General features: G+C 31.1%; 2 protein-coding genes and 2 long non-coding RNA genes across 8 annotated transcripts; 3 read left to right on the forward strand and 1 right to left on the reverse strand.

The window, feature by feature from the left end:
• Positions 1-1,129: 1,129 nt before the first annotated feature.
• LOC104746136 (protein TIFY 6B) lies at positions 1,130-4,461 on the forward strand. The gene is made up of 7 exons (XM_010467545.2): positions 1,130-1,572; positions 2,602-2,807; positions 2,963-3,177; positions 3,286-3,376; positions 3,469-3,775; positions 3,867-3,927; positions 3,999-4,461. Exons 1-7 carry the CDS (start codon positions 1,488-1,490, stop codon positions 4,099-4,101), a joined length of 1,068 nt encoding a protein of 355 aa, XP_010465847.2. The 5' UTR covers positions 1,130-1,487; the 3' UTR covers positions 4,102-4,461.
• Positions 4,462-5,086: 625 nt separating this feature from the next.
• Positions 5,087-6,998, forward strand: LOC104746137 (uncharacterized). Of its 3 annotated transcripts, none has more exons than XR_760823.3 (7): positions 5,087-5,464; positions 5,556-5,596; positions 5,677-5,828; positions 5,953-6,002; positions 6,256-6,370; positions 6,660-6,741; positions 6,818-6,998. It is a non-coding gene; the product is annotated as an uncharacterized LOC104746137 (long non-coding RNA). The 3 variants fall into 3 exon arrangements; XR_015582741.1 differs by having other exon boundaries at positions 5,138-5,464; positions 6,667-6,741; XR_015582740.1 differs by lacking the exon at positions 5,953-6,002 and having other exon boundaries at positions 5,099-5,464.
• Positions 6,999-12,501: 5,503 nt separating this feature from the next.
• Positions 12,502-14,143, reverse strand: LOC147926410 (uncharacterized). The gene is made up of 4 exons (XR_015582257.1): positions 13,907-14,143; positions 13,495-13,678; positions 13,188-13,393; positions 12,502-12,988 (listed from the first exon to the last, which is right to left on the reverse strand). It is a non-coding gene; the product is annotated as an uncharacterized LOC147926410 (long non-coding RNA).
• Positions 14,144-20,880: 6,737 nt separating this feature from the next.
• LOC104746140 (F-box/kelch-repeat protein At1g24800-like) lies at positions 20,881-24,649 on the forward strand. 3 transcript variants are annotated; one of them, XM_087488769.1, is made up of 7 exons: positions 20,881-22,172; positions 22,795-22,909; positions 22,996-23,270; positions 23,581-23,854; positions 23,929-24,023; positions 24,183-24,277; positions 24,410-24,649. In XM_087488769.1, exons 1-2 carry the CDS (start codon positions 21,126-21,128, stop codon positions 22,894-22,896), a joined length of 1,149 nt encoding a protein of 382 aa, XP_087344895.1. In that variant the 5' UTR covers positions 20,881-21,125; the 3' UTR covers positions 22,897-22,909; positions 22,996-23,270; positions 23,581-23,854; positions 23,929-24,023; positions 24,183-24,277; positions 24,410-24,649. The 3 variants fall into 3 exon arrangements, with proteins under 3 accessions (XP_087344895.1, XP_087344896.1, XP_087344897.1); XM_087488770.1 differs by having other exon boundaries at positions 20,912-22,172; positions 22,996-23,300; positions 23,400-23,854; XM_087488771.1 differs by having other exon boundaries at positions 20,912-22,172; positions 24,191-24,277.
• The last annotated feature ends 23 nt before the right edge of the window (positions 24,650-24,672 follow it).

Below are 24,672 nucleotides of genomic sequence, written 5' to 3' on the forward strand. Positions count from 1 at the left end.
ATTAATCCACTAGATATTATTGTGATATATATAAAAAAGAGCAAGAAATAGATAAAATAAAGGCTGGAGAAAATGACGTATGCTACACATTCAATTCCCTAGACTCACAAATGTTATCGTGGTAGACATGGTCAAGTTGTTGTGCTTGACTGCTTTCCATTTTATATAGTATACTTTTGTTTTGTTGGTGGTTTTCAATTTTAAAAGACAATTATAAAACTTTATCACTATATTATGAAATACTTAAATACGTTTTAAAACATTGCTATATATAGTATAGTTTTACTAAATACTAAATTAAACAAGAAAAGTGACGCAGGAAATGGCGTAATTTCCTCCCCCGGACCACATGCATCTATTAATACACAAAAACGATGTCAACGAGTGGTTTTAGTAGTATTTTTACATTAAAGAACCATTTACTTTTGGTACCAGCAATTTTTACCTTAATATTATAACAAGTTTAGTTTTAAGCAACTTACAAATTAGCCCAACAAACTTGTATATAATACTCGTATGCTATTAATAAAGTACACTGACAAAAATAATAAATTAAAAAGTGATTGAATATTCGAGTATAATGACACATCACATGGGAATACTAGATTAATAATGTTGAGTTGTGGAACTATAATACAAATTCTGCAATAATTATTTTTAGATTTGTGTTTTAAAATCATTTTATGAAAGTTAGATTTGAAATTATAGTCTTTAACAATTCGTACCACCCGGTTAGTTAAAGATTAAAAAAACAAAAAACAGAGGATACATAAACATTTTGTTTGCCAAAAACGCAACGTGCATATGTTTATCTTTGGTCAAGAGAGAACGTGCACGAAAGTAGTAGCAGAAGAAGTACTAAATTAGATTGAGCGGTGAGAGACAAAACGAGTTTACAACTCACGCGATCTATTTCGCGCGTTAGCCGACAAAAACAAAGTCTTTTTTCTTGTAATAAAAAAGTACTACTAGTAATAAATAAAGATAGCCGGTTTGCATCTCCCTCGTGAATGATTCACGTTATAAGAAAAAAATAACGCACGTGCCTCGACACGTGTCTGACCACCAAAAGAAACGCCCACACACTGCACGACGATGCACGTGTCTTTTGACCGACTATATCCGGTGACAACCTGTAAGCTGGTTTTTGCACCAATAGAAAATGAGAGAGAAAGGAATCTTTTTTGTTTTTTCTTAAATAAAAATCTTAAAACTGAAATTAATTTAATGTTACAATTCACATGTCGCATGCGATTTGTTAATAAAAACGAAGAATCGCTGTGTAATGAATGATGTGTTGTTAACTTCATTCCACGTTTTTTCATTTTCTCCCTCAAAAGTCTCTCTTTATTCTCTTTCTTCTTTCCCCCCCCCGGCGCCGAAGCTGTATCTGTTTTGATTCCGGCGTTTAACACGCGTTTTAATCGGCGAGGGTTTTGAGATCGAGTTATTTTTTTGTATTCGGTTGTGACGGTTTTATTATATAGATGGAGAGGGATTTTTTGGGATTGGGTTCGAAAAATTCTCCGATCACTGTCAAGGAGGAAACCAGCGAAAGCTCTAGAGATTCAGGTTTTTGAATTATTAATATTCCTCTTCTTTTGATGAATCAATCTTTATTTGGTTATGTTTTTCCAAATCTCTCTGTTAGCTTTAATTTCCCAAACCAAATAGTCGATCTTTTTTTGTAATTATCTGGAACAATTATGCGTTAGGACTTAGGACTTAGGAGTTACTAATAGAACTAGATTGGGTTTTTGGAACCCTGTGTTTTTTATGGCTTGCTCGGGAACTGAGAGTTGTCAGTTTGTCTCTTGGCTCAGAGCAGAACATTGTCTCGGGAGATGAACTGTGTGGATCATTTGGATTTTAGGAAACTAGTTTTGTTATTTTAGAAAAATCCCTGTGTAAAACGTTGTCTTAGGTTTAAACTCGGTAACTTTTTTTTTTTTTTTTTACAAGAGGGATATTTTATTTGAAAGGGACTTATAATTGTCTGAGATATACTTTTAATTAGTTTATTTATAAAAAAAACGAATACGTAAAATGTTGGAAAAGAAGGGATTAATATAAGAAATTAAAATATAGAGACGGTTGGTAGTAGGTGGAAGATTTAAATAATACTAATACTTCAAAGTTAGAGTTGGGTTAGTTTATAAGATGATTGAATATTTGATTGTGTGTTGATCAAGGGTACCAATAATGTGAAATGTATAGTTTCTCACCATTATTTCGACTTTGTTTTCTTTATAAGCCAAAAACGTGCCATTCCATAAAAGTAGTGCATCGACATGTGGGTGTGTTTAGTTTTTAATGTTTGAATCTCTCTTTAACTTAAAAACCAAAATAAAAGTTTTAAATTATTCTAGTTTCGTACAATGACTTTGAATAAATGTTTTTTAATAATAAATTAGACACGGTTTTCTAAAAGTGGTTTTGCCTCGTTGAATTTGTCAACAGTATCAGATTCTGTACATTGTTGGTTAATTTTTTTTTTTTTTGGGTTCGGTGTTTGTTAATGTAAGATCTCGAGACATTTATGGTTAACAGATTGACTTTAAACTGATAAAAGTCGGATTGTTTCCTTTTTTTCTTTTGTAGCTCCCAACAGAGGAGGAATGAACTGGTCGTTCTCAAACAAAGTCTCTGCTGCTTCTTCTCAGTTTCTATCTTTCAGGCCATCATCTCAAGAAGAGAGACATAGAAAGTCTGGAAATTATCATCTGCCGCACTCTGGTTCCTTCATGCCATCATCAGTTGCAGATGTTTATGATTCAAACCGCAAAGCTCCTTACAGTTCTGTACAGGTATCTATCATGTCATGTGCCTTTTTGGATGCATGGATGTAATCTTGGTTTAATATAATAACTGATTCATTTCAACCGTAAGCTAAGCTTCTCATTTTTAGATAAGTTCGTCCAAACAAGTTCCTTACACATTTGTTATGGCTTTTTGCTCTCAGGGAGTAAGAATGTTCCCAAATTCCAACCAACAGGAAGAAACTAATGCAGTTTCCATGTCCATGCCGGGTTTCCAGTCTCATCATTATGCACAAGGAGGAAGAAGCTTCATCAGCAACAGTAATAACTCACAACCTTTGATAGGAGTTCCTATCATGGCACCTCCTATTTCAATCCTTCCTCCTCCCGGCGCCGTTGTAGGGACAACTGATATTAGGTACCCACTGCTTCTCCCTTCTCTGATAAGTCATCATATCATATCTTGTGGTTACATAAACTCTTTCTACAGTTTCATAGTTGACTAATTAAAGACTTGTTTTATCAGATCTTCTTCCAAGCCAATAGGGGCACCTGCGCAGTTGACGATCTTTTATGCCGGTTCGGTTTGTGTTTACGATGACATATCTCCTGAAAAGGTAACTCAATCATCTTCTTCCATGTATGCATCTCTTTTATTAGTTTAGTATGGTTACTCATTTGCTTTATTCTTTCATTTCCTCCATCTCAGGCAAAGGCGATAATGTTGTTAGCTGGGAATGGTTCTCCTATGCCTCAAGCCTTTTCACCACCTCAAACTCATCATCAACATGCGGTCCATCATACTCGTGCCTCTGTTGATTCTTCAGCTATGCCTCCTAGCTTCATGCCTACGATATCTTATCTTAGTCCTGAAGCTGGAAGTAGCACAAATGGAGTTGGAGCAGCAAAACTAACAAGAGGCTTGACATCAACATGTCACGACAACCAAACTAACGCATCCAATATCAATTGCTCAGTAGCTGTTTCAGGTTCTACCAGCGTAATGGCTCCAACAGGTAAACACAGAGTCATATATCCCTGATACTAAATTCGAACATAGCTTAGTAGTAATTCTATTGCTGTAACATCAATCTATTTATTGTGTAGTTGCTTTACCCCTGGCTCGCAAAGCATCTCTGGCTAGGTTTTTAGAAAAACGCAAAGAAAGGTATACACAACAAACTCTTCACATTAATACACAATTCAATAGTTTCCCTGATTCGTGTGTGCGTTTTGCAGGGTCACGAGCGTATCGCCATATTGCGTAGACAAGAAGTCATCGACAGATTGTCGCAGATCAATGTCTGAATGCATTAGTTCTTCTCTGAGCTCTGCAACCTAATGTCATCTACAGTAAGATGAAGGTTGCTTTTAGACTACTCCACACCCTTATTTGCATTTCAATGGCGGCCTTTCAGTTTCTCAGTTAATTTTTTTTATTCTCTGGCTACACTGAGTTTCTTCTTAGCTTATATATATATATACGATAGTGTATACTTTGTTCACTAGATTTTGGTCTAATGGAACTTATGAGAGCAAAACAGACATGTACTTGGGAGAGAATCAGTAGAAACTGTTTGTTTGTTTCTTTATTCTTTTCTTTTGTATATATCACGTAAGGCTGAAGCTCGCATTTGTATGATTCATACAATGGAACTGTTTCGCTTCTGTTTCCTTTATATATTATTTCTCTAACTATAAACGTACGTGAATGTTAGAGAAAAAAAGAAAGATTATATTGTGTTTGTGCAAATATGAAAAAAAAGGATAAATAATTAATCGTTTTATCCAAATTTGAAATACTAGAATAACAAGTGAATATAATTTTGTACATATATATATATATATATATATCTAATTTAGCACTCTGAAAAATCTATAGTAAAAAACTATAGTAGAAGACAACAATTATGTAACGAACAATTTTTTTTTTAGTTATTTCAGTGATCCTTGATGACTACAAAACAAACAAGTAATTTTATTGTTGTTTTAGAAAGACACACATGTTGTAAAAAAAAGAACAATTTTAGTTTTTTTTTAAAAATATCTTTTGATTGCAATAACAAATAGTAGTATAATAAAAAGACACATGTGGTCGAAAAAAAAGAACAATGCACACGTAATTTTTTAAGAAAGAATTACCGAAATGTTATCCAAAAATTGGTTTATTATTAATATCTATAAATCTTTTGAAAATTACTCAAATGTTTAGTGTCTTGAATGTAATTACAATTTACCTCTTGAGTTTTGTTTTTCGATTTTAAGTAAAAAATTGAAAAAAAATACACATCAGCAAATTAAAATACACATCATTTTTGGTTGACCACATCATTAAACAGTTTTTTTAGAATAAATCGATAGTTCTTGTTTATATCAATGAGAGGGAAACTGAAAAGGTTCTAGTCTTTATAATCCGGAAAAAAAAAGAACTGGGAGATCCGACGGCAACGGAGCCAGGTAGTCCAGAATCGCCGGTGGAGGTGAGCAAGACCCATCCGATCCCGCCTTTGAAATCAGATACAGCCGTGAGAGTCAGAGTTACAGCTACGAGCTTGAATTACGCCAATTACCTTCAGATTCTCGGAGGCTCTAAGAGAGGTTGAATGGTCGACGAGTCCTTGTTCCTTGGCTGAGTTCTTCTCCAGATTCGCCTTTCCTCGATCTTTCTCTAAATGGATGAGCCGTCTCAAATGCAATCTCTACTAGTATATTTTACTCTTTACCCTCTTTTTCTATATATGTGCGTATTCGTGTTTGCAAACCCTATGTGTTAATTTTGATTCATCTCTGTTTCAGCTATAGCACGAATTACTTCATCCTGTTGATTTTCGTTCTGGGTATGTCCAAAGTCTCCAAATTTTTTTTTTTTTTTTTTGCTATAAATGAGAAATCTGAGATTTTTTTTTTAATATTTAAGATCCTCTTTGTTGACTCGGAGCTTCTCGACAAGGTCGAGTCGTTCGTGGTGAACGATTCTTCTGATGAAATCGATAAGGCTCGCCGTGCTGTTCTGGTGATGTGCTTAGCAATCGCATCTGCGTTTTGGTTTACTTGTTGCAATTTGACTGGGTAAGTTAGTTACCAGTTTTAACTCTTCATAACATTTCATGAACTTGCAATGTTCTTCAAATGTTGTTTGCAAATTCTCATTGAGGCTTTTTGTTTTTTTTTTGTCTAATTTTTGAACTGTTAGGTCGACGGAATGATCAGCAAAATGTTTGTTACCGTTTAGAGTATCAGAAAGTAAGGAATTGGTTGAATGGGAGAACGCTGTAAAATGATCTTGATCTTTCTTGCTCTTTGTTCTGCATTATATACGAGTAACGCTGGATGGGGCTAAGCTGTGTATTGTAGGCTTTGCAGCATTTATTTATGTTTGCTAGTACATGGATTGACTTCTATGTGTGATATATTTGCATCTCTCTGAAGTAGTCATGATCTTTCTTTGTTTGTACTAACTAGTGAACTCTATCTTTCTTTGGTGCACTGGAAAAAGTTAAAAGCTATTGGGCTACCGAGTTGCTAGAAGATGAAGCTTAATCTATCACGTCAACCATCCATCTGGAAGCATGTGTACTGCAATATATATATGGAAGAATTGATCCTTCTCGGTAAGTTACCATTGAGATAATATTTTCTTTGCCTCCATCTAAGATGTTTAGAATTTTTTTTGTTCTAGGATAGTGACCAAAATTACTTTGGTTTCGCCTTATGGTTCCCTTTTGTAAGAAAATAATGAGAGGTTTGCTAGTTATGTACTTGCGAAATTGAGCTTGTATAGCACATATGTATATAGTTGTTGCTGCTCTCATTTCCAATAGCCATTACATCCCATTTCATGACCTTTTATCTACTCTCGTGGTTTAGTATATTGGTCTTGATTCAGAGTAAAATTGTTAGGTTGCAGCTTGAAGCTGCTAAATCAGCAGCAGGGATCGAGTTCTCTGTTTCTGGGGCTCTTGGTCTCCGTACTATTCACCAAGTAAGCTCTGAGATATATTTTGTTCTGTTATATATATTCAGCTTTGTTATTCTAAATTGCTCTGATCTTGCTATAGGTAGATCCAAAGGCACAGATGGAGACGTGAGGTTGGCCTCCGAGAAAGCTGATGTTGGACCTTATGAAGCTTGGGGAGGTGATGCACCTGAAGTTTTATTTACCAATCATTGTAATACACTTTGTTAACAAAGCTGTACCAAAATATTAAATAAATATATATGTTATGGCTGAATTATGTACTTACACGGCTGAATTATAAGTAAACATTAAATAAACATATATGTTATGGCTGAGTTATGTACTTCGTACAACTGAGTTATGGCTGAGTTATGTACAACTGAGTTATGGTTGAGTTATGTACTTTGTTTCGTTCGGTCTTTTGCCTCGATATTACAAAAAGTGTTGTTGGGGAAACCCAAATAATAATTATGTGTCTGCTCAGATCCACACGCGTAATAAATTTATAAAGTTAGTTTTTCACAATATATTATACAAAATAATTAAAAAAATTGAACTCAAAATTCGAATAAAAAAAAAAAATTCCGACGAAGTGACTAAGTGATGGCTGAGTTATTGAATTACATGGCTGATTTATGAAATATTTGTAAATTTATATAATTATAACTTAATATTTACATGTAAAACTGAAATATGAATATTACAATTATTATAACCAATAAAAAGTAATAATTATAGAGAAAGATTGATTTTTACACATTCGCACCAGAATATTAAACATATAACACATGACCTTTAGGGGTTAGGCTTAGGGTTGGGGTTTAGGGTTTGAGATGTAGGGTTCATATTTCCAACATTATTTGTTTTTTAGTTTTGGTTCTAATGTGTTTTAATGTGTTTGGGTTTAAGTTGGTAATATGGGTATACTAATATTATTACCATTTAAATATATTTTTTAAAATCAAATTTTTTTTGGTTATTTCCGGTTATGGGTCGGTTAGATTAATAAATAATTCAAAATATAATGTAATTAAGTAGATTAGCCTAATATAACCGAAAATAACCAAACATACCAATTCAAAAATACCAAATTGGAAAAATTATTTTTTTCGGTTCGGTTTGGTCGGTTATTTAGTCATTCTAATTTGAGGGTTGGCTGAGTTATGGTAAAGTTATGGCTGAGTTATGCAACAAATATATTAATTTATTATATACCTTCTCGAGAATACAAAAAGTGTTGTTGGGGAGACACAAACAATAATTATGTTTATTGTTAAGAACAACACGCGTAATAAATGAGATTTTAGCGATTTTTTATTTAAAAGGAATTCAAAATTTGAATTTGAATTTGATTTTTTTTTTTTTTTTTAATAAAAATATTTCTCAAACAATTGACTGATATGGCTGAGCTATCGACATAAACGGCTGACTTATGAAATATTTGTAAATTAGAATTATTATAACTCAAAATTAAAATATAGAATGAAAAAATGAATATTACAATCATTATAAGTAATAAAAAGTAATAATTATAGACAAATATTGAGTTTTATACAGTCTGATCAAAATGTGTAAAACATTCAAAACATGACATTTAGGGGTTAGGGTTAGGGTTAGGGTTAGGGTTTGAGGTGTAGGGTTCATATTTCCAACATTATGGGTTTTAATATAACAATTTGGTTTTGGTTATATTTTGTTTGGTTTAAGGTGGTAATTTGGATATACTAATATGATAATCATTTTAAAATTTAAAAAATTTTGAAATTATTTTTTCGGTTATTTCCGGTTATGTGTCGGTTAAATGAATATATAACCATAAATAATCCAAATGTTACCCAAATTAGGTCGATTAACTTAATATAACCGATAGCAAGCCGAATATATCAATAACTAACCGAAAATAATGGAAAAAATAGTTTCCGGTTCGGTTCGGTTTGCTCGGTTATTTAGTCATTCTAATTTGAGGGTTGGCTGAGTTATGGCTCAGTTATCGTTTAGGGTCTTCTCAATAATATGAAAACGTATTCTTCTTTCCTGGGTCTTTTATTCTGTCAGATTCCTAATAAGTATTAAAACGTCTCTCGATATTACAAAAAGTGTTGTTAGGGAAGCGCAAAAAATCACTAATTCTGTGCCTGCTCAAATCCACAGGCATAATAAATTCATAAAGTGAGATTTTTATCACAAGATATTATTGCAAATAATATTTGGGTCTTTTGTTCTGTCAGATTCCTAATAAGTATTAAAACGTCACTCGATGTCACAAAAAGTGTTGTTAGGGAAGCGCGAAAAATCACTAATTTTGTGTCTGCTCAAATCCACACGCATAATAAATTCATTAAGTGAGTTTTTTATCACAATATATTATTGCAAATAATTAACTAATTATTATTCATATTTAGAATTTTTTTTTTCAAAAGTATTTCTCCAACAATTGAATATTAAAATTATTATAACTCAAAATTTAAATTTAGAATGGAAATATGTCTATTATTAGGTTAACAAATGGTTTCACGCCAAAATATCGCTTTACGGCTGAGTTATAATCATTGCGGGAAAACGAAAGGTCATGTGACGGCTGAGTTATAATCATTACGGGAAAACGAAAGGTCATGTGACGGCTGAGTTATAGTGAGTTATGGCTGAGTTATCACAAGAAACAATCTGAAAGTAAATGGATGATATATATGACTTTACGGCTGAGTTATAATATTTACCGGAAAACGAAAGGTCATGTGACGGCTGAGTTATAGTTAGTTATGGTTGAGTTATCACAAGAAAAACCTGAAAGTAAATAGATGATATAGGCTATGACTAAATTAAGTTGAGTTATAGACTTAACTTAAGTTGAGTTATAGTTAGTTATGGCTGTGTTATAGTAAATAGATGGTAACATGTGTTACTATTGACTTAAGTTGAGTTATGGACTTAATTCAAATTTTATTCAAAAATGTTACCAATCACTAACAAATCTAACTTTTTTAATTAGTTATTTTATTTCTCCTAAATTATTATTTTTTATTATTATTTGAAATGAAAATAGACATAGACCTAAATTTTATTCAAAAATGTTACCAATCACTAACAAAACTAATTTTTTTGAAGTTGAGTTTGAATAATCATGTGTTATGGTTGATGTACAAGTTTGAGGTATATCCTTTGTAAAATTGTTAACTCAAAAGATTATTCAACATCATGGAAATTTTCATGAGTTAAAGATGTGGTAAGTTGAGTTATCTATTTTTTTAATTAAAAAAAACGAAAATTCAGTTATATAATACAAAATATTATTTTTTTCGTTTTTATTTAATTCATATATCAAGAAAAATAATTTTTACTATTTTTCTTTTATTTAATAACTTTTTTAATTAGTTATTTTATTTCTCCTAAATTATTATTTTTTATTATTATTTGAAATGAAAATAGACATAGACCTAAATTTTATTCAAAAATGTTACCAATCACTAACAAAACTAATTTTTTTGAAGTTGAGTTTGAATAATCATATGTTATGGTTGATGTACAAGTTTGAGATATATCCTTTGTAAAATTGTTAACTCAAAATATTATTCAACATCATGGAAATTTTCATGAGTTAAAAATGTGGTAAGTTGAGTTATCTATTTTTTTTAATAAAAAAACGAAAATTCAGTTATATAATACAAAAAAATTATTTTTTTTCGTTTTTATTTAATTCATATATCAAGAAAAATAATTTTTACTGTTTTTTTTTTATTTAATAACTTTTTTAATTAGTTATTTTATTTTTCCTAAATTATTATTTTTTATTATTATTTGAAATGAAAATAGACATAGACCTAAATTTTATTCAATAATGTTACCAATCACTAACAAAACTAATTTTTTTGAAGTTGAGTTTGAATAATCATGTGTTATGGTTGATGTACAAGTTTGAGGTATATCCTTTGTAAAATTGTTAACTCAAAATATTATTCAACATCATGGAAATTTTCATGAGTTGAAGATGTGGTAAGTTGAGTTATCTATTTTTTTTTAATTAAAAAAACGAAAATTCAGTTATATAATACAAAAAAGATTATTTTTTCGTTTTTATTTAATTCATATATCAAGAAAAATAATTTTTACTGTTTTTCTTTTATTTAATAACTTTTTTAATTAGTTATTTTATTTCTCCTAAATTATTATTTGAAATGAAAATAGACATAGACCTAAATTTTATTCAAAAATGTTACCAATCACTAACAAAACTAATTTTTTTGAAGTTGATTTTGAATAATCATGTGTTATGGTTGATGTACAAGTTTGAGGTATATCCTTTGTAAAATTGTTAACTCAAAATATTATTCAACATCATGGAAATTTTCATGAGTTAAAGATGTAGTATGTTGAGTTATCTATTTTTTTTAATTAAAAAAAAAAACGAAAATTCAGTTATATAATACAAAAAATTATTTTTTTCGTTTTTATTTAATTCATATATCAAGAAAAATATTTTTACTGTTTTTCTTTTATTTAATAACTTTTTTAATTAGTTATTTTATTACTCCTAAATTATTATTTTTTTATTATTATTTGAAATGAAAATAGACATAGACCTAAATTTTATTCAAAAATGTTACCAATCACTAACAAAACTAATTTTTTTAAAGTTGAGTTTGAATAATCATGTGTTATGGTTGATGTACAAGTTTGAGGTATATCCTTTGTAAAATTGTTAACACAAACGATTATTCAATATCATGGAAATTTTCATGAGTTAAAGATGTGGTAAGTTGAGTTATCTATTTTTTTAATTAAAAAAATGAAAATTCATTTATATATTACAAAAAAATTATTTTTTTCGTTTTTATTTAATTCATATATCAAAAAAAATAATTTTAACTGTTTTTCTTTTATTTAATAACTTTTTTAATTAGTTATTTTATTTATCCTAAATTATTATTTTTTATTATCATTTGAAATGAAAATAGACATAGACCTAAATATGATAAGATTTTAAATATTATGGCATGCATGTAGTTAATTTTTTAATTTGCAATGTAACAAAGAAGTTTAGTTAACAATGTAACTCAGCCACAACATGAAAAACATTACAGTAATTAAAAAGCAAAAAAAATTGCTGCCAAACTCAGCCGCTTCATGAACTGAAAATATGTAACTCAGCTGTATCGTTTGATAAGTCAGCCGTAACTGAAAAACATTCTAGTAATTAATCTTTTGCCAATAAGTCAGCCGTCAAACGGCTGACTTGTCGATAAGTCAGCCTATGACGGCTGAGTTATAGTTTTTTTACCATAACTCAGCCGTAACTACATCTCATAAGTCAGCCGTTTTTCATAACTCAGCCAGGCGGAAAATGTTAACTCGGCTGTGTCGTTGTGATAACTCAGCCAAAATTTTGACAACTCAGCCGTGTCGTTGCGATAACTCAGCCAAAATCTTGACAACTCAACCATCAGGTGAAAACTCAGCCATTACTACAGCTGAGTTATACGCATAACTCAGCCAAATTTAATAAGTCAGCCATAACGCTTGGCTGACTTATGAGCATAACTCAGCCAGATTTTCATAAGTCAGTCGTCCGCTCTTACTCAAATGTTTTTCCGATAACTCAGCCGCAACATACCTATAACTCAGCCGCAACATACTCTGTATCGCGTTACGGCTGAGTTATGGTTACACGTCAGCGATTTCTGACGTGGCGTCTGACGTGGCAATGGCATTTTTGTAATAACGTTTTTTCTGGTAACATAAAACAGGGGCACGCTGGGTATTTTGAAAATACCCGAAACATTCTAGTAATAAAAAAGTTTTTTGTAGATTCTGGTAATATTACCTAAAATGAGTAACATTTGAGTAATTCACCCATTTTTTAAAGTAATTTTTGTTTTTGTTTTGATATTTTTTTAAAGGACAACAAATAGTAGTATCATAGTTAGTAATGATTATGAAGATACTTGGTGATCTTGAACAATTTCAACCATGAATTGTGTACTATTAGTCTCTGATGCTGCTTGATTGGTGGTTTGCAGGACCTAAACAATTTTGAGAGTGAACCTGAGGAGTTTGCAAGAAGCTTGTGCAAAGATTTAGGCATGGAAATGTGAAGTGGGAGTAAGATAACAACTCCATTCCTTATCTTCTTTCTTCATGTAACCAAATGAAGCTCGCATTCAAAATTTTGATACAAGTGGTTTTTGGTTTCTTTTTTTTTTTTTCTTCTCTCTGAAGCTTCTATATTTGCCGTTGAAATCACAATCGCCAACAACTTCACGCTATTAAATATGTTCTGTTTTGAACAAGAATGCCATATAAATATGTTACACAAGAATGCCATATAAATATGTTACACAAGAATACCATAATAGACTACTTAAGAACAAAAAAAAACAATTTTCACAACACTTGCGAGTTGCGAATGTCTAATTATGGTCGGGTTGATGGCCAAAATCGTTTGGCTATTCTGCTTTTAGAAATGGTATTACTACCTGTATTTTGCCTTCATAATGGTTGGTCCACTCGAGATGGTTAAACTCTTGTTTCCAGGACGAAAACGTAAGAAAAAGTCCTAGCTGTTAGTAGTTAGGGGTCTTCATCGCATATTGAGTCAGGGTACCCAAGTTATCTAAAATCAATTGAATCTCATGCCCGTCTAACCATCGTCTCCAAGACTAAAAAAATATTCCAAGCAAATCTGCAAAAACACAACAAATAAAGTGTGTAAATAACCAATGCAATTATAAACTCTCGAAACAAAAACAATCAATGATTAGATAGTACGTACGTATAACTTACCATGGACGAGAAGATCTTGAAGGTTGTAGATTTTGGGCCCAGTCGTCTCATGGGAAGAGGAGTAACTAATGGCAGCTCTTATAATGTGGTCAAAGGCAATATCCATACCTTCTTTGGCGGATGTATCAAAGTAGAGAACTTCTCCGTTGTTAGAACACCACTCCAATGCCTCTTTCGTTGAAACCTTATAGTAAGAAAACGCCCAAAAAACGCCCAAATAGCGTTTAACATTAACCAAAGTATTGAATATCGACTTATAATTTCAAAGGAATGATAATGGACATCTTTACCACTCGGGGTGCCTTTATCAATATTCAATCTTGTTCCCTAAGACAATATACTTAAAGTCGTAGGGATTTGGATGGACCTAATTAAAAAATAAAAAACATAATAGTATGAACGCTATGTATACCCTGCTAGCGAAGTTGTCCATATGAGAAGCTAGACTGCAAATGAGTTTCGGTTGTTGACATCAAACACAAAAACACAACAATGCGTGTCGGTGCGGATTAATGACAATCCCTACATGAAAATAAAAAGAAACTAATTCATTCTTATTTTGTATATAATAATTGGTCAAACAAGCATTACACTGTAAACTGAAACATTTATATATATAAAGTTGGTTTTTCCCTCTTCTCCTTTATCCACCTTATCAATTCTTATTTTCAATTTTAATAAATAATTCACATCATTAAAGAACATAAAATCTAAATTTAATGCATCAATTAATTCATTTACTTGTGCAATATTTTTTTTATTATTAAAAATAATCATTTTAAATAATTTAAACTAAAATACAAACTAAAAAAATAAAAAATACAAAAAATATCAAATTAAAATATGAATAGAGACTATATAAACAAAGATATATATATATATATAAGATAAAATATTAATCAAATGATCAAAAATTAAAATAATGTATATATTTCAGAAAAATGTAGAATCTATATATATAAAGTTAAATTTTCTCTCTTCTCCTTTATCCACCTTATCAATTCTTATTTTCAATTTTAATAAATTAATTCACATCATTAAAAAACATAAAATCTAAATTTAATGCATCAATTAATTCAATTGTTTGTGTAATATTTTATTATTATTAAAAACAGTCATTTTAAATAATTTAAACTAAAATAAAAGCTAAAAAATAAAAAAATAAATACAAAAATAAAAATATCAAAGTAAAATATGAATAGAGATTATATAAACAAAGATATATATATATATATATATATATATATATATATTAATCAAATGCTCAAAAATTAAAATAATGTATATATTTAAGAGAAATGTAGAAGGTTACTTGAAATAAAATATACTAAATAAAACTTATTCTGAACATCACACACAGCAAAAAAAAAAAATATATATACTAAAATTTGAAAAAGCTATTTGTAATAAAAACAATTACAATAGTAGTGGTAGGTTGTAGAATTATAATTAAACTTTATAAAGAATTCTATTTTTGGATAGATACACATATTTAAAAAGTTATAATAATCTTATGAGTTTGTAAATTTAGGAGAATCAAAATAAAAGAACACTATATATAGACCATAATAAACTATACATATTTGAAAGTAAAAAAAATAATATATATGAACATAATTTTTCTTTTATCAAACAATTAAGAGAAAATGTAATATTTGATGTTATAATATGATGTTTATTGATAAAAACGAGTTTTATTATTAGAAAACAAAATTTATGTGTAGTAAGAGACTTTGCAACAAAGAGTGGGTATACTCTCTAAAAATTTTTATGTTTACACTAGTAAGTAATGATTACCCAACCGGTAAAAAAATTATTGGAAAGCGAAAAATAGTTATGATATGTCTTCATAATCAATATATTATAAGTGAGATAATAAAAATGTGAAAAGAGAGTAGATGCAAGAGATGACGAATGTATATCGGAAAATAAAGAAAGAATTAATTGTGAAAAATATTTAAAGAAATAGATAAGTTATAGATCACTTAGTAAAATAAACTTTACCTATATATATATATATATATATATTTATATTAAATAATTATAATTATATTCAACGATTTTTATTAATAATTAAAAAGTTATAATCCCTCACAACGTGTAGGTTATAAATCTAGTAGTATTAAAAAAAAAAAAAAAAAAACTAAGAACGTAGTAACAAACAGATCTTTTTTTTTTCTTTGGTAAAAACAAACACAGATCTATTAGTATTAAACACGTTACCTCCAATTTCCATGTTTTACCATCAATCTCGATTTGTTTGCCATAAGTTTCCAACCTAAAGACAAGATCTCTATTAAACAATTGAAAATGTGATAATATTAACCATAAAAAAAAGAAGAAATATAAAATAAATGTTAGGCTAAACTACGTATATACCAGTTCGCCAACTTTGATCTCTCAACACTAACCAAAATCAAACAAATAATTTAATTAAGACAACAACAAAAAATATAAAAAAACAAAAAAAGAAACAGCAAAGAGCTTATAGTAGTAGTACCTTGGGTCCACGAGAATGACAAATTTTAAATTCATAGTAGTAGCTAGTAGACAAGACAGTGTATTTTCCTGAACAATTTTTAAAGTGTATTTTCTTACCTAAATAACAAGCCAGTGTATTTTGGTGCATAAATAGGACACTGACGAGCCATGTTATAATTATGGAAATTACCCTTAACAAAATTAATATTATTTTCTTTACCAAATAATATTATTTGGGCAAATTTTTTTAAAATATATTTTAAATCATGAAATTAATAATTTTATCTATCTATAGCATAATTAAGTTCAATGAATATTTATAATTACAGCTCTTATAAATTATTACGTCATTGATTTTTTAAATCAAAAATAATATTTTTGGATAAAATAATTACAAAAAAAATTTTCTTAACACACAAAATCAATGATTTATCAACCTATTGCATAGGTAATTTCTAAAACAATACACACTTTCTAAATTGTTTGGGTTGAAATATACCTTTTTCCCTACGATGACTACAGCCGTGGTTAAGTTATCCCGAATACAAGACCGGTTCGAGCGGTACACAACCACAAAAGAGCACTGTATGTTCGGTGTAGGCGATGTTATTTATTTATTTATTTATTGGTATTTTCAACAAACACAAAATCTAATTAAATTGTCCCATCACTGCTTTTATATAAATTGATTAATATCTTATTATTAAAATCATCAGATTAACCTACACAGTTAAAATAAAATCTGATATAATTAAAAACTTACTCGGACACGGTACTATTTTTTCGTAAATAAACCTCTCCAGATTTCTGTCCTGAGTCGTTGTACCGCAGACAAAGCGAACATGCAGGTCAGGTCTGCCCTCGCCTACTTGCTCTCTTGAAAAATACACATCAATCCTACTAATAATAACTGAAACCCATAATAATGTTATGGAAATACATCTATACACATTCATTGAATTTGTAGTTCATTACGACATACCCATTGGAGAAAGATAAAGAGAAATACAGATTAAATAATCCCCCGATATTCTAAGAGAGTTTTGTTAGAAAAATCTTCAAATAAACACAATTAAGAACTTTCAATTATCATCCATAACGAAACCCATCATAATTAATCTAGTAACATAATTACTACAATTATTCTCAATTTAATAATTCGTACTCAAAAGAAAATCTATTACAAAAAAAGGAAAAAAAAATTATCTTATTATATAAACCTTAGTTTTCAAAATTAGTAATTCATATAATCGCGACATGTGTCAAGTATATCGACAATATTTTGACATGTGTTAAAAAAAATTATTTAATAATTGTAGGAAAATTTTAAAAAATAAAAAATAAAAGGATTACAATTTTTTTTTGAAAGTATATAAAACCAAAAATAATATAGTCTATCACTAATTCTAATAGGAAAGTTATCTATTAAATTAGTAATTTCAATAGGAAAATATGTGCAATTAATAAGGAAAATATTTGCAATTTTATTGCAATTAATATTTATTGTAATCATATAATAAAAAGAAATTTATACATATAAGTGATAAACATAAGTGATTAACATAAAGGTTAATGTGTCAAAATTAGTGGTTAACATAATGTAAGAAAAATAAGATAATCAAAAGAAGAAATTAATGTAATTTTTTTAAAGTTTTTCAATAGGTGAATGATTTGACAGCGTATTCAATGTTATGTTATTATATAAATCTTGGTTTTCAAGTTAGTAACTCATGTGATTGCGACACGTGTCAATTTAACAATTAAAGATTTTGTCATGTGTTATACAAAAACTTTTTTTTAACATATTTGTAAATTATAAGAAATTAAAGTTTAAATAATTTAATAAATATAAAAAGATAGTTCATATATGTATATAAAAAAATAATACTAATTATAATTTTAAATTACTAATTCTTTAAGAAAAAGAATTAAGAAAATTATACAATTGCTTACTATAATACCATAATAAAAATACTTATACTGTCAATTATTAATCATAAAAGAAAAAGGATTGTAGATACTCACTTTTACATAAATAATTTTCTCATAATAACGTCTTTGAATTTTTGATTAATTTATGATAATGTTGGACAAGTAGTAAAACTATTACATATGAGATTACAAAATATGAAACAAATATATTTAAGATATTGTTCTTTTTTAAATATGAGATAAAATTAATTTACAGTGTTTTTTGGAGAATTATGTTTTATTAATTTTTAGTTTTTATAAAATAATTAAGTAAGGTATAAATTTGATACAATGCATTTTTTTTATATGAAAATTATAAATGTTACTCATTGGGAATGAGTGCATAGAATTAAAATCTAATTTTATTATCACGTAATAATATAAAAAGAAATTGTATTGCAGGATGGAGTGTGTGGACTTTAAATCTGGTTTTAAAAAAAATCAAATGAAAGAAAATTAATATTTTGAATACAACTTAAAATTTCACATATTTTTCTTATATCCGCGTTAATACGCGGACCTGATCTAGTATATATAAATAGTCTCAACCTAACCAAAATCTGGATTAAATAACATTCCTTATTTTCAACCATAAAATGAAAGTTCTATATAACTCTTGTTCCCAGGGCAAAAACGTAAGGAAAAGTCCTGGATGGTCGTAATTGGGGGCATCGTCAAATATTGAGTCAGGGTACCCAAGTTATCTAAAATCAGTTGAATCTCAAGCCCTTCTAACCATCGTCTCTGAGACTCAAAAAATATTCCAAGCAAATCTGCAAAAACAACAACAAATAAAGTATGTAAGTAACCAGTCAATTATTATAAATTCACAAAACAAAAACAGTCAATGATTAGATAGTACTTACGTACGTATATCTTACCATGGACCATAAGATCTTGAAGATTGTAGATTTGTGGCCCACTCGTCTCATGGGAAGATGAGTAACTAATGGCAGCTATTATAATGTGGTCAAAGGCGATATCCACATTCCATCATTTTTTGGCGTATCTATCAAAGTAGAGAGCTTCTCTGTTGTTAGAATACCATTTCATTGGTTCTTCCGTTGAAACCTTATTAAAAATTAAAAAGATGCCCAAATAGCGTTTAACATCAACCAAAGCTTTGAATATCAACTTATAGCGTTAGACTTCAAAATTTTTTTTTGTCTTTCATCATTAGTATTGTCAAGCCAAATAAGGTTATGATAATATTCTACTGCTTTAACTTCTGTTTTCATGAGGTTACGGTTTATTACTTTAGAACATGTAGAGTAAACTATTGATATTACTCAAAAGTGTTAATTTATGATGATATTATTTTCTTAAATACTTTCTATTTTTAGAAATTTAAAATTTTAATTGATTCTTACTCAGGACAGTTTAACCCACAAAATTTGAATTGAACATAAGCTGCACCAAGTATATTGTCTAATTGCTCAGTTTCTAAGTTTAACGATGTGCCTTAATCAGCAAAGTTAACAAGAATTTAAGATTTAAAATAAAAAGTAAACAACAGAAAGATCGAAGCTAGATGATGAAGTAAGTCAATTTCTCTTTGTTGCTTTGATGTCTGTGTTGGTTGCTTCGATTTAAGATTTAGAAATAAGTCAACCAAAAGTTGTATATTTAAATTAATAGTGGCATCATGTTTGGCAATTCGTTTTGGAGTAACTTCAGGAGAAGGCTGGTCCGATCTTTATCAAACGGTATGCCATATTCATGGCCTTGAGTTGTGTCGCTATACTAAGTACGCATATAAATTTAGAAATCTATATAATATTTAAATATAAACATTTAGAAATCAAATAAAAATAAAATTTTAAATTACTATTAATGAAAAGTTCTACTTAATATTTTTTGCTACTTGGGTTTGCTTGCGTTTATAATATCCTGGTGTAGAATTGATTTTTACCAAAAACCTTTTATAGGCTGCTGATGTATCTATATGGTTGATTAATGGTTCTTTTTTTAACATATTGAATGATGATACCACAATTTAGGAAAGAGATTATGAGGATAAGGCTGAGACAAAACCCAAGTTCTCTCCTATACATGATGATGATGATGTTGAACTGGACAACTCCGATGTAGTTGAACTAGACAATGATCCTCCCCAGCCGGTAGGTGTTAAAGACATCATCTCTGGTCACTCTTGTTTGTACTCAATAAGCTCATATTAGCCATTAAATCTAATTGACAAGGCTGCTAGACATCTTGCTTATCCCGCCCACAGCTTTATGTGCATTATTTATAGTGCCGGCTCAACTATAGGGATGGATAGTACGACCGCCCCTTATCAAAGATCCGGGAAAAAAATTTACATTTATAAAAAGGGTCCACTTTTTTTTTATATGAACAAAAAGGGTCAATAATAATAATTTATATGTATAAAAGGGGTCCAAATTTTCTTGTTGTATGAACAAAAGAGGTCAAATAATATATATATGTATAAAAAGGGTCCAATTTTTTCTTTTAATAAACAAAAGGGGTCAAAATAAAAATATATATCAATATAAGACTTCGTATAGAATTAGTTTTTCTTTTTATCAAAATAAATAAAAATTTGTTAAAAGGTCTACTGTACCTTTAAAAATTTGCCCAGAGGCCTAATAAATGTTTGAGCCGGCACTATTACTTACATGAACCATAACCTCCCTACAAAAAGTATTTTAGGTGATAATATAATGGGAAACTCATGGTGTATTGACACCTCAGTAGCGTTCTATTTCTTTAGGATACTGCTAGTTCCCCAGGATCCGTCATGCTAAACCTCTCTCTTCCTTATTTCTTAAACTTTTATCTATAATTAATTTTGAAATTTTTGTTAACTAATATTTAAATAAATACATTAAATGTTAATTGTTTCCAAAATGTTTTTTTTTTTTTTTTGTCAAAATTTGGTGAAAAAATATTACTATAGATATGAGGAAAAAAAAGTTATATATATATATATATATAGGAGTATAGGCGGCTGCGTCTGTGTAAAGTTGGAAGAATGAGTAGTAAGACGATATGCGATCTTCCACCGAAACTGGTAGGGGAGAAGATACTCACCAAGGTTCCGATAACATCCCTGTCGGCACTCGGCAGTGCGATCCACCAGCAAATTATGGGACGCCTTATCCAAAGATTGGATTGTGGGTGAAGCAGAAGCATCAAGGCAGCAGTTTTTGGGGTTCATGACGATGGATTCCAAGGTTTGTTCAGTCAGATTCCATCTCCGCCGCAAGGAAGAATACTTGGTTGATCTATCTATAAAGCAGGTAGCTTTACTTGATCAAGTCGAGATATCTACCGTTTTTCACTGCGACGGCTTGTTATTATGCGTCCTCAAGGACAAATCAAGGCTCGTGGTGTGGAACCCTTATCTGGGGCAAACAAGGTGGATAGGAGGACCCCGTACAAGTTTGGACATGTATGCTCTGGGATACGACATCAACCGTAACCACAAAATCGATTTAAAACACTATTTCGGGTTCGAGATCTATGACTTTGGGTCTAACTCATGGAGGGTTCTAGACGTCAGACCCGACTGGGAGGTAGAATACTATCAACGCGGCGTGTCTTTAAAGGGAAATACTTATTTTTTTGCCCATGAGAAGACAGGGCGTGACTTTTTTGCTTCAATACACAAACCAGCCAGCGTTGGATTGGAAGAGGAAGATGATGAAGATTTCTTACTCTGTTTTGATTTTACAACAGAGAGATTTGGACCGCGTCTGCCTATTCCGTTTCACTCTTATAGTGAAGATACTGTGACCCTCTCATGTGTTAGAGAAGAACAGCTCGCTGTGCTATATCAGCAGGGTGATGACTCAATTGAAACATTGGAGATTTGGGTTACCACTAAGATTGATCCTAGTGCTGTGTCCTGGAGCAAGTTTTTGAAAGTAGATATGAGACCACTACTCACTAGTAGTAGTTTTGATGCTGTTCGGTTTGACCATAAAGCTGGGAGCTTCTTCATTGACGAGGAAGAGAAAGTCGCCGTGGTTTTCGATGTAGACGGATTTCTACACACCGAGAGTGCCCGGTACCACACTGCTTTTATCATTGGAGACGACGGTTTCTTTAAATCTGTGAGTCTCGGAGAAGCTCCCAATGTCTATGTCGGGGAACCTGGCAATTTCGGATATACTCCGCAAGTGTTTCTTCCCCCCCTTGTGTGCTCCTCTTCTTATCTCCCAAGCTTAGTGCAACTCAACCACCAACCGCGCAAAAGGAAAGTAAGAGATGAACGTAACTGCTAGTCAAATCATCATCTTTGTTACGTTTCTATCTATCTATCAGCTAATAACTAAGGATTTCGTCTTTTTCCTATCTCCTGTCACTTGTTCAATTTTTGTTTCTTGCGTTGTCCACTGCTAAGTCAGATTGTTGCTCACTTTGCTAAAACAAATGAGAATTGCTATTGTCAACTTTCAATTGCAAAATAAACAAATGAGAATTGAACCATCCGCAAGCCAAGCATGACAGTCTCTTGGTCCATGTCATCAATATGTATATCTTTTGGTCCATGTCGTCATTTGAATATCATCATCGGAGTCCGGGTAATTGGTAATAGTCATCATCAAAATCCCAAGTAGATGATGATGATCTATCATTACTATTATGACCAATAGCCAAACTCCAGAGGATAAAAGTTTTGAATTGAAATCTAAGCAAGTGGTTACCATTTCTTCTTCTTTTTCTCAACTTCTGGATTATGTTTTTGCATACCATGCCAGAGGTATGAACATACATTGAATTTATAAGAGCTTGCTTACTGTAAGAGGATTTGAGCTTCCTGAACTCAATAAGAGAAGTGGTTATTATGTGGAAAGTGCTGAAAGAATGTTTATGTTTCAGGTAAAAAGATTGCAACTGCAACTTCCAAGAAGAAATAGATTTGCATACCTTTTTAGAGAGCGTCATGGAGAAAGATCCTTGGGAGTTATCTCCTTCTTCTAGTGTTCCACATCCTGTGTGTTTCTTCAACTCATGCTATTGTGATTGCATTTTGAAAACTACCGTTTATGTTTTCACTGATGATTCTGGAAAATTGGGCAGGCTCAGGAACTTCTTTCCAATATAGTTACGCTAGAGACTGCCAGTCACGAAGCTCGAGCAAGAAATGATGTCACTAAATATCCAACTTAGCCAACGAAATGAGAGTAGACTCGGAGAATACCATTGGTCACATTCGGCTTCTCCACCAGTGTGTATAACTTTCCAGGGGAGCTTTCTCTATGTGTGAATTCTTTTTCAGTTCTCACTAAATCTCTCCTTCCTCTGCCAGACAAATGTCATGGTCTAACTGATATTGATAAACGTCACCGCCAACGGTGAGCTCTATCTTCTCTCTATGTAAATCGGTGGGTCCTAATTCATTAAAGAAAGTCTATAAGTTTTATTCGGGTTCCGCTCACTGTGTTTCTTACTAGTTCTGTTGATATGATTTGCTAATCCTGAAGTGGCTGATGTGTTTCGGGGAAGGGCGAAAGTAGCGTCTAGTTTCGTTTGTGCACGATCTCTAAACAAAATGCTTACCTCACGATGTACCAATTGATTTTCCATTTGACACTCACTTAAGGTTGTTGGAGTTATTTTATTTTTACAGATCAACGATCCTCTTCTTCTGTTTTGTTGTAGTAGATTGTTTCAGAGATGCGCAAGACAGTTGAGTCTTTTGGATATTTGGAGGTTGAAACTCCAGTTCTTCAGTCTTTCAGTGCATGGAACAGAGAGATAACTTGAATCGATTCAGTGAGCTAATCTTGTTAAAGAGATAACAGGAACCGATTTCAGTGAGGTAGGGGAAGATATCGGGAATGAAGACACAGTTCTGCTGGCACTCCAAGACGTGCTTGAGCCCAAGGACAAATCTGGAATCATAGCTTGCTCTTCCTTAGGCCATCTTCTTAATGAGGTGAAGCTTCTTCAATTGACACTTTACTATCAAATCTGGGAATTTATGTGCTGAAAATCAATTCACGTTTTCAGGTTTCTGAAGTTGTTATAGAGCCAAAGCTTGTGCAGCCCACATTTGTCTTGGACTACCCAATCGAAATATCTCCTTTGGCCAAGCCACATCGCAGGTAAAGTTGTTGCTAGAGCCCTGTTTCCTGGCAGTGACTCCATTTTTACCTTTCTTCCCAACACTGTCACCATTTTCTATATCATTCATCTTATGTTATGAAATCTATTCAATGTGTAAATAGCTTCTTTTTTTGCTTTTTCTTTTCTTTCTACGACAGCATTGCAGGTTCATTTGACTGAATGATTTGAGCTGTTCGTCTGTGGCCGTGAAATGGCAAATGCATTCTCTGAATTGACTGATCCAGTGGACCAGGTAATGGGATAACGAAGCCTTCCACATTCCTGCAATTTTGTGTCTTCTTAAATAACAGAAGGATCTGCTTTTTTAGTTATCTTTGTGTATACTGGATCATAAAAGATAATTGATTTGTTTAAATTATGGTAGAGGACGCCGTTGGAGTATGGCAGCATAACGCAAAGAGAGCAGAGCAGACACCACCGTGCTCCGGCTGATTCTCCCACCGTACGATCATAATAAGGAGCTGAAGGATTCAGTCTCGTCAAGCTATTTTCGGGGAGAGAGAGAGAGTATGATGGATGCGAATCAGGTAGCAGAGCTTAGAAGATTCGTCGAAAAGTTGAAATCAAATCCTTTTCTGGCTTTCTTCAAGGAGTATCTCCGAAGGTGACTTAATCTTCTCTTTCTTT

This window comes from Camelina sativa, chromosome 15 (assembly GCF_030686135.1).
Source record: "Camelina sativa cultivar CO46 ecotype springtype chromosome 15, ASM3068613v1".
Taxonomy (NCBI): Eukaryota; Viridiplantae; Streptophyta; class Magnoliopsida; order Brassicales; family Brassicaceae; genus Camelina; species Camelina sativa.

Bases quoted from the DNA above. Each gene is read 5' to 3' on its own strand.
- LOC104746136 (XM_010467545.2), top strand. From the start codon at position 1,488: ATGGAGAGGGATTTTTTGGGATTGGGTTCGAAAAATTCTCCGATCACT. The intron at 2,808-2,962 runs GTATCTATCATG...TTTTGCTCTCAG, and splicing joins CTCCTTACAGTTCTGTACAG to GGAGTAAGAATGTTCCCAAA. The intron at 3,776-3,866 runs GTAAACACAGAG...TTTATTGTGTAG, and splicing joins CAGCGTAATGGCTCCAACAG to TTGCTTTACCCCTGGCTCGC.
- LOC104746140 (XM_087488769.1), top strand. From the start codon at position 21,126: ATGACGATGGATTCCAAGGTTTGTTCAGTCAGATTCCATCTCCGCCGC. The intron at 22,173-22,794 runs GTAAGAGATGAA...TTTATGTTTCAG, and splicing joins ACCAACCGCGCAAAAGGAAA to GTAAAAAGATTGCAACTGCA.